The 9,708-nt window shown below is 33.4% G+C and overlaps 2 protein-coding genes across 2 annotated transcripts; both read right to left on the reverse strand.

The window, feature by feature from the left end:
* Window positions 1-490: 490 nt before the first annotated feature.
* Window positions 491-1,918, reverse strand: LOC135959039 (uncharacterized). The gene is made up of 3 exons (XM_065510032.1): window positions 1,789-1,918; window positions 997-1,726; window positions 491-933 (listed from the first exon to the last, which is right to left on the reverse strand). The coding sequence occupies exons 1-3, from the start codon at window positions 1,855-1,857 to the stop codon at window positions 668-670; spliced, it is 1,065 nt and encodes a 354-aa protein (XP_065366104.1). The 5' UTR covers window positions 1,858-1,918; the 3' UTR covers window positions 491-667.
* Window positions 1,919-6,959: 5,041 nt separating this feature from the next.
* Window positions 6,960-8,873, reverse strand: LOC135958262 (uncharacterized). Its single transcript, XM_065509158.1, has 3 exons — window positions 8,665-8,873; window positions 8,523-8,610; window positions 6,960-8,463 (listed from the first exon to the last, which is right to left on the reverse strand). The coding sequence occupies exons 1-3, from the start codon at window positions 8,713-8,715 to the stop codon at window positions 7,100-7,102; spliced, it is 1,503 nt and encodes a 500-aa protein (XP_065365230.1). The 5' UTR covers window positions 8,716-8,873; the 3' UTR covers window positions 6,960-7,099.
* Window positions 8,874-9,708: the final 835 nt, after the last annotated feature.

Here is a 9,708-nt window from a genome sequence, read left to right on the forward strand (position 1 = left end):
TATATACTAATTATAAAAAATAATAATGCATCCACAACAAAGGTGAAGGGTATATAAGATTCGGCATAGCCGAATATAGCACTCTTACTTGTTTAGCTTTCAATCATCATTTCGATCGTGCAAAATCGTCTTTCAAAGTCTCTCGGCTTCAATTCGTATGATACCCAATTTCTCTACTTTTTGATGAATCCTGCTGCTCCCAAACATTTTGAACATTTTTGAGGACATATCCTTGACGTGGACTCAACGTTAACTCGAAAAAGGAGATATTTTAGGGTAGTACCCGGCTGGATATTATTCAGGAGAGCAGAACAGAAAATTCATATAGAGTATGAAATTAAATTAATATGAATAAATCATGATTTATTAAATATATACTAAGTAATTTACATTTAAATTAAAACTAATTTGTACATCAAGCTCAAGCCAATAAAATTCAAAGAATATTCTTTAAAGTATACTACTTGAATCTTAATTATTTATAGCCAATTCCTATAAAGGATTTCAAAACTTATAAAAATCGTACTGTCGGCAATAATAATGAACCCGCACGATAAATATAACTTTTGAAATACTCTAAGAAAGTGTAAAATAGTCCAGTTTCAATTGATGTACTTCGTGAGACTGACAGGAGTTGGCTTAAGCAGACAATAAGTGGCCGATGGAGCTATATTTTATTTTTTATACGCTTTAGTTTATAAGGCTTAAGCAATTCACCTTCACTTGGTTGTTTAGGAGAAGAATTTCCCAGAACTGGAACACATAAATTGTCTTGTTTCTGGGTGGAAGAACAAAAATGTTTCCTTAAATTAATTTTCTGTTGATTTCCTTTATCTGGCAAATCTCTGCTTCCTACAGAAGTTCGAGACAAACGTTTATGATTTTTTAAATTTTTTTCAGCTTCCACAATAGGTAAAGATGGCATGCTACGTTCTAGGGGAGTTGCAATTCTCTTGGTTAGCTTAGTTGATTATAGTTTATTCAAATAATCATTACCTTTAAACATTTGCCAGTTTTCCTTTAAGTGTTTGTTATCTATTCCATTAGTAGGCAAGGTTCGCCAAACTTTATTAGTTTTGTTATCGTTAGCTGCCTTAAAATCTTGACATTTCGCAGATACCTTTACTCGAGTTTTCAATAGTTCATCTATGGCCATAAGATCCCTTTGCATCCTGCCACTTACTTTCATGGCCCGCTGCATGGTATCTACATTAGAATTTATATATTGATTGTGGTTAGAAATCATTAAGGAAGCTGATTTATGTTGCAGAGAACTAGATCTTTGCTGCTTAGATTTATCGAGACTATTAGTGGAAGCAGTATGATAAGCTCGAGTTGTACTTGGTTTGTCATCTTTGTGATAAAATATACTACCACTTGAGCTACTGGCACTGGAGCAATAACGTTTTATATTAAAGATTTTATTACTGGAAGTTTCGAGTAATTTCCTAGGCGTAAGGGCTGCAGGTTTCTTGCTCATGAGATTGCTCTGCATTTGGGTTTCATAAATATTGGCTTTGGCCTTTAAAGGTTTGTTGGCTGCTGTTTGTTGACATTTACGATCTAGAAATTTGAGCTTTTTTAAGGGTCCATGGTTTTCTGATTTTACTGCTGCTCCTATTTTACCCTGCTGCAGGCCATTCTTAAATGTCAGTGGCATTTGTTTGTACATTTTCCCTATGCAGGTGTTAACAATTTCATTGGTATTTTTTGATAGGATTTTGGACTGTAAAATATAAAGTGATTATTTTAAATAGCAGATTTGCTTAATTTTAAGTTTTTACTTACATTTAGTTTAAGATTTGCTTGCATAATTTTATTGAAATTACTTCTGGTCATTTTGGAGTTTATTTCCATAAATCAAACGAATATTTTACAATAAATAAATTTAAATTGTATTGAAGTAGAGAAGCCTAAATTAATATTTTAGCTCTTGACGTTAATTTTTAGTACTTTTTTTGTTAAACTGAAAAAGAGTTGTATTTAATGGTAGTGAAATAGTTTTAATTATGGGCAAACCTTTCCCAAATATATTTTGGCTGTCGGTAATTTATCTCTCAAGATTTTGTTTTAACTGTTTATATTGGTAAAAAGCATACTCTAGAATGACTTTGTGCTATAACGGTTGACTATGTTGAGGTTACCTTTGTATGTTAACAGATATCGGAATATGCGAAGAGATTTAAATATCACCCCTTATTAGAGATCTTTCTAAAGAAAGTTGTACATCATATTGAGAGATCATTTGATTTAATAATGTTTTTATATAGGATCTATAAATAGTGTTCTGTATTCAACTCCAATCGGCTCAACAGTTTGATCCAGGCCGGTACTTAGTAGTCTAAATCGATCAGATGTTAGAAAACATAAGAGATCATATGTGAAGCCCGGCCAAGCAGCCGAATCGACACCAAAGGTAAATATGCATGGCGCTAAGATAATTATCTGTAGTTGGTGAAATTTGACCAGACCATCATAGGGAAACTGCACCGAACGGAACTGCTTCGTTTTAAGCGAGCATTAGCCGAAAAATTTCCAGAATATGCGGTCAGACATGAAACGCTCGGCCACATTATGCAATACCTGTTAAAAGCTGGAATGAAGTGGTTGGGAAGTTTTGCCTCTACCGCTTTATAGTCCATAGTGTTCTGGCAAACACTTCATGTGTAATGGAAATCAATGGAGTGCAACATTAAACTTCATATAAAACAAGTATTGGAGCTATATTCGGCTGTGCCGAATCTTATATACCCTTCACCAAATTATACTTCAAAATACAAATTTAATATATTTTTATGTAAACAAATTTTTTTTTTCGAATTGTTACTTAAATTTTTTTTTTAAATTTTAAAATTTTTTTTGTTTTTTAAAATTTTGTTTTGGTGAAAAAAAATTCGACTTAAAAAATATTGAGGGTATTGCATTTTGATTTTTTTACACTTTATAGGGTCGGAAAATTATATTGTGGAAATTACAAACGGAATGACAATCTTATATATACCCATCTAACGAAGGTGAAGGGTATAATAAAGGTCACTCTATTGCTGTATAAGGATATGTGGAGCGATGAAGACTGACGGCGTTTATTTCCATCCCTTTCACCAGACGGTACTGAACATTTCGATGGAAGGTAGACTTAACTCTTCGATAGCCTTCACCTTTTCATCGAATGTCACCTTTAACTAAAACTAAAACAAGGCCCTAAAAGTTCTAAAAAGGAGACAATAGTAGCGACATAAAGTCTTCATTCCTCAGCGACATCCAATGGAGAGGTTTACCAAACGCCCAAAATGTGTCAAAATCACGAAGGTAGATCAGCTTCGTGAGAACATCGGGTTACTGTCGGTCAGGCCTGACTGCATAATGTGTTGCTTACCAGACCAGAAAGTAGATGTTGGTTTGTCACCTCAATTATCCTACTCACTTCAACTATTGATTTTTATGCAGCATCCCCTTCCAAGAAACATCCTGATATACATCCGACACTGTCATACTGGCATCCAGAACGCCATCTTCTCCTAATGTTGACCTATAGTCACCGCTCAGAAAACGTTACATCAAATCACGAAGTCATTAATGGCTACAGATGAAACAAGGACCTAAATTAACACCACCTGCGATATCGGATAGTTGAAAGCTATTTCTTACATACACAAGATCTAGCACAATTCTAAAAGCATTAACGAATTTCCTAAAAAGCCTTCATAATACTGTGCATTTATTCATTTGTTCCAGCATACTTACAAAGTGGCGCCCCATTGAACTTTTGATTAAAATGGATTGAGGTGCCACAATGTATTCAGCTCCCGTTACCATATAATGACCCTGACACAAATAATTAAAATTGTTTTCAATATCATTCAGCAATGTCGGTCAGTTACTGTCGGTCAGGCCTGACAGCATAGTGGTTTTCTGACCAGATTATTATATTTTTATACAGGATCCTCTTCCATGGAATATCCTGATATACTTCCGACACTCTCATAATGGCATCCAGAAAGCCAATTGTTTCCTTCGAATGTTGACCGATTGTGAATAGAGACTGCTCAAAAATCTTGTTCCCGAAACTATTAAAGGACACAGACGTAACAAGGTCTTAAATGAACACCACTTGCGTTCTCGGACAGTAGAAAGCTGTTTCTCAGATACACAAGATCTAGCACAATTAAAGAAGACATTCTGAAATTGAATACAGGCAAATCCCGGTATAACGAATCCCACTTTAACGAAAATCCGATTTAACGCACGTTCAAATTCGTAACATTGACCACCTTATATAACGAACGTTTCAAAAATTGTATGCTCGATATAACGAATGATGAGAAAAAACAAACAAAATCAAACAAACGACCAAATTTTTAACATTGACAACCTTATATAGCGAATATTTTGAAAATTGTACGCTCAATATAACGAACAGAAAGTATAAAAAACAAAAGTAGTAAAGAATGTAAAAATAAGAAAATAAGTCGTTACAGTACCGTTTTCAATGGTTACTTTCTTTAATAATTCGTTCGCATTCTAAGCGAATGAAAACTGATTCGTTCATATAAACATGAAGTTAGGGAATCCAAAATCAGATTTCTTCCGCTTAGAATGCAAACGAAATTTTTCACTCGATATTGTGAAATAGGCTATAATTCACGTGAATTAAATATGGGAAACCGTAGAAGAATTTCATTGAACGAAAAACTAAAAATTTAGATGAATGAAATATGGAATAACAAAATTCTCAACATGTATTTTGAAGAAGATAAAAACAAACATTTTATAGTGACTAAGTTTTTCCTGTAAATTATCTTTACACAAATTAAGTGGAATCTGGAATCTTCAAAATCGATTTTTTTAAATGTTTGTCTACAGGTTGAATCACTTTCAGAATCGAAATCCCTATTATCTCGGTATAACGAATTTTTCAATTTAACGAATAGGCCTGACAACATATCGTTCGTTATACCGGGATTTGCCTGTACATCATGACACAGATAGTTCACATGGGATCTGTGTTTTAAAAGTCATAAGAGGAGAAGGACGATACACCCTATAATTTCCTGTTTCAGTGTCCTGCAATTATTCGTATTTGACGTGAAAACTTAATAGGATACGATACCTGTCTCTAATCATCTCAGGAGTTACATAGAGAATACTGATTACCTACAAAGCAAATTGGTTACGATTCCTTAAAGGAGACAATATGACGAATCAGGATCGAATCAGACATGATTCGATTAAAATGTAAAAACCTTATTAAACCCGGATTATAATGTATACAACTTACAAATCCAAATGCATTTTCAGATCACTTCGCTTGTTGGGTATTTATTTTCAAATCGAGCGTACATGTACACGAAGTAAGCGACCCTCTTTTCGACCTAACCTACCGCTATAATGGTACATGGCACAGATAATTTCCAAAAACCCCCACTGTGCAACCAACATCGTCTTGAAATTTCACGAATTCGTTTTCATATAAAGGTTTCATAATTCCGATCCAATGCAATTGAAGAATAATCTTCCACTACACAATGGGGAAGAATCGCAATTTTTTGGAAATAAATCTGGCATTTATAAACGGCTGGTCCGATCGGGATAAAATTTGAATTGGGCGTAGCCAAGAAGTATTCGATTTTAAGATGCTCCAGGGGCGGCGCTATGGGGGCTCAAAGTAGGGTACCTTCGACATGTAAAATTTTTAAAAATATTTTTTTCCCATCCGATTTCAAAGAATTTTATATTTTTGGAAAAACATGCTTGCGTGTGCTACTTATCTCTTATATTTTCGTAGTTATAGGCATTTCAAAATTGAAATTTTAAAATTTTGCCATACCTTGGTCCGCTTTTTTTAAAAATATAGGGCGCACTTTTAGACCGAATGGACCAATGTTAGTTAGACAACTAAATTACCAACAACATACAAAAGATTTCAGAGCAATATCAATTACGAATCCAAAAATAACCGATTTTCAATTTAAAAATTCAAAAAATAGTATATTTTTGCTGTTTTTTTGGACAAAAAGGTGACTTAACTATTTTTTTATTAAAAAACTAACTTTCTTTAAGAACATATAACAATTTTATGTTTTTCTATAAAGTTTCTTTACGGAGAACATTTTGGTATAAAAAAATGTCCTATTTTTGGAACATGTCGGCCCTACGCCCTTTGGAATTTGACCTATTTTTTATCAAAGTTTCAACTTTGGGCCACATGTTCTAAAATCCCAAAGCTGGGATCAGAAAACGGAAAGCAGCCTTGGAAAATCTGATGTGTTCCCTATTTACCCCTAAAGTATTTTCCCAGCCCCGAAGGAAATGTGGACCATATAGGCAAAATTGTAAAAAATACCATTTTTGGGATTTTCGCTCCAATTTTTAGGAATTGCGGGATTCCCTTTGACAAGTTTTTTTATACCTTGTTATTTAGAATGAGAAACTAAAAAAATTGCAAATATTAGGAACAATTTGATCCACATTTATTCCGAGCTATATTTTTTTTTGTTAAGATAAGTTAATTTTTGGTCTTACAAAAAATATTGCACTTTTTCATACTAAAGAATTTGTATAAATTTTCTTAATGTGACTGAGTCAGAACCAATAAAATATTAAAAAAATTTATAAAAAAAATTTAGTATGAAAAGGACGGAGTTTTAAAGAGCGTTTTCCAAAAATATAAAATTCTTTGAAATCGGGTGGGAAACAAAAAAATTTTACATGTCGAAGGTACCCTACTTTGAGCCCCCATAGCCCCTGGAGCATTTGTAGGGCCCATTTTAATACCATAAACTCGAATACTCCTTGGCTACGGCCACGTCAAATTTTATTCCAATCGGACCAGCAGTTTAGAAATACCAGATTTATTTCCAAAAAATTTCGATTCTGCCCCACTGTGCACTATTGCAAACTACCTGTTTATTTTTCATTTCTAATTAGGAGTTGTTATTGAAAGTATGAAAAAATTTAAACTATTTAAATATTTATTGATAATAACACCGCCAAGTTTTTACAAATTTATCAAATATAAACATTTACGCCTAAATCATTCAAGAACATTTAAAGAATTTTAAAAAAAGCTTGGAAAAATCACACATCTCAACAAAGAGCTTCAATATTTTTTCGTACTAAAGAAATCCGCACGATTGTAGCGATATGATCCATAACTATTTCTATTCTGAATTTGAGCTCTTGCAGCTGCAATAGGTGATGTTATAGAGTAAGCCTGGGGTAAGGCAGCAGAAGTTAGAGAAGTTAAGTCCCTGCTGGGTAAGGAATTAGCAGAAGAGGTATTTGCTTTTTTAGCTACAATAGAATTGTTATTTTCCTTTTTAGCAGAATGAAAGCTATTTGTTCTGCTTTCCTCACTTTGAGTGGTGTTGAGACTCAGGTTAGTTGTTACTTTTGGTAGAGGTTTAGTTTCAGTTTGATTACTTAGAGTTGGGGAAAGTTTAGACATATACTTCATTTCTCTTTTGGTTGGTAAAATACTTTCACTCAATTCATTAGCTTTTTGATTTGACTTTAGAGCTGCTTTGATACTTTCCCCACATTCCTCCGTTTCCGATTCTGGAGCTGTGGGCGATTCAATCAAACCCAGTTTCTTCATACGATTACGTCGATGCTTCTCATGCAATTCAGTTTTGTGGCGATCATGTTGAGCCGTGAACAGTTCATTTGGCGGTTTGTGTTGTTTCAATTGAGCCGTGGGTAAGACATTGATGCGTGCATAGTCTCTATGCTCGGGCATAAGTCTAGCTCTTCTCATACTACGCTCTGCATTCAAACTTACAGTTTTAATTGCCGATTCTTTGGGCGTATTAATTCTAAACTTGCTTAGAGAAGGAGGATGATTCCAGACATCGAAACGATTACGTTCCGCTAGCTTCAAATTACTTTTATGTTGTCCCACAAAGGCTACTTTATTTCTGGTCACAGTATCAATTGCCATTAAATCATTTTGTATGGTCGTACTGAATTTAATAGCATCTGGAATAGAACCTAAATTAGCTTCCACCTGCTGATTACGTACGGGCATTAAATAGCGTGCGTATGTGGGCTCAAATTGACTGGTATGGAAAGATCGTATTAGGTAATTGATTTGTGCTGGATAATTTTGCCGTTGTCGTCTTCTTTCATCATAACGCCGAAATAGGCTGGAACGTGAACTACTGGCACTTGAACCAAAACGCCTTGATTTGTAGATTTTGTAGTTGGGTGTTTTCAAAAGTCGTTTGTTGGGCATTAAATTTGCTCCTGCAAATTTGCTGGCCATTTGTTGATTGTTTTTATTGCTGACTTTTAAGGAGTTTATGAGATTATTAACTTGCGGTTTCAGTTTAGTGTTGGATTTTTTCATAGAGTCAGCTATGGGTTTTATGGTGGTTAATGGTGTAGGACGTTCTTGGCTTTTAAAGGCGCGCAAAGGCCCTTTATTCTCCACTCTGGGTGTAGCCACTTTGTTTAGTTTTGTGCCTAAATTAAAATATTATATCTGAAAGGCTTGCTTAAACTTTCGTTATTCACATACATACCTTTATTAAAACTAGCCGGCATTTGTTTGTAGATCTTTTGTATGCAAGTGCTGACAATTTGATTGGTGTTCTTGGACAGCATCCAGGGCTAAAGATAATTTATATTATTTTAAACTGACTCTCTCTAATCCACAAAACCCACCTTTATATTAATATTAGATTGCACTATCTTATTTATATTTGTACTGGTCATTGTGATATTTATGTTTCTTGTTTTTTCCCTCTTCAAAATTGCTTTAAATTTTGTTGTTATATAAAATAAAAAAATATAAAATTTTAACAAATTATTTTAAATTTAAATCAAATATTTTATTAAAATAAAAATTTGATTTTTCTTTAATCAAAAAAAAAACAAAAAAAACACAGGGTAAATTAATTTATTTCTATACCCAAATGGATTTTATCCAACACAAAGTAGTTTTTAATGATTTCATTAAAATATTTTGGGAATTGGATTTAGAAAAACTGTGAAACAAGATAAATGAAATGTGCAATTTCAATTTGTTATAAATATAGTGTGTGGTAAAAGGAGACGTACAAAGGCGAAAGCATGCAAAGGTATGTCTTGAGACCAGTATAATTTAATATTTACATTTATGCTCCTACATTTTGTATTTATAACATAATTATTTGTATTCCTACAAATACTTTTCCATTTTTCTTAACATCATTCTTGTTGCCATTACTTAACACTCTAGTTGTATCCATTTCTATGTCTATGCTGATTTGTCTATTCCTCATAATAGAAATATCATAATTTTCATTTTTATCATCTCATTTGTATATTTGTATCATCATCATGAAATTTGTCTGAATTCATTTATCCTGTTTCTCATCATCATCATTGGCGTTATTATCATCATTTAATGACATACAATCCAATTCAAATAACTCTGCTTTTGCTGAATATTGCGTCCATTAGATTTTGTTTAGCACTGTAGCCACAGCTCTCGCTCATTGTACCCTACATCATGACTGATAATTGTATTAAGGCATTTAAGTTTGACAATCTCTTTGCAATACCTATTAATGTGATACGATAAAGTAAAGTCACCTGGTATTGAGGTACCTAATAAGATTAGTAAGTCCAGGTCCCAATGAATATTCTGTTTCCGATTAAAGTCTACATTTCTAAAATGATTCTCAATCTATCCTCATCATTCATATTACCAAAAAGCCAATTGAT

This window comes from Calliphora vicina, chromosome 4, assembly GCF_958450345.1.
Source record: "Calliphora vicina chromosome 4, idCalVici1.1, whole genome shotgun sequence".
Taxonomy (NCBI): Eukaryota; Metazoa; Arthropoda; class Insecta; order Diptera; family Calliphoridae; genus Calliphora; species Calliphora vicina.

What these genes read in the sequence shown, in the direction of transcription:
- LOC135959039 (XM_065510032.1), bottom strand. Translation starts at nt 1,857, where the DNA reads ATGGAAATAAACTCCAAAATGACCAGAAGTAATTTCAATAAAATTATG. An exon ending in AAGCAAATCTTAAACTAAAT is followed by an intron (nt 1,727 to 1,788) that starts GTAAGTAAAAAC and finishes TATATTTTACAG; the next exon opens with TCCAAAATCCTATCAAAAAA. An exon ending in AAACTGGCAAATGTTTAAAG is followed by an intron (nt 934 to 996) that starts GTAATGATTATT and finishes CAACTCCCCTAG; the next exon opens with AACGTAGCATGCCATCTTTA.
- LOC135958262 (XM_065509158.1), bottom strand. Translation starts at nt 8,715, where the DNA reads ATGACCAGTACAAATATAAATAAGATAGTGCAATCTAATATTAATATA. An exon ending in AATCTAATATTAATATAAAG is followed by an intron (nt 8,611 to 8,664) that starts GTGGGTTTTGTG and finishes AATTATCTTTAG; the next exon opens with CCCTGGATGCTGTCCAAGAA. An exon ending in GCCGGCTAGTTTTAATAAAG is followed by an intron (nt 8,464 to 8,522) that starts GTATGTATGTGA and finishes ATTTTAATTTAG; the next exon opens with GCACAAAACTAAACAAAGTG.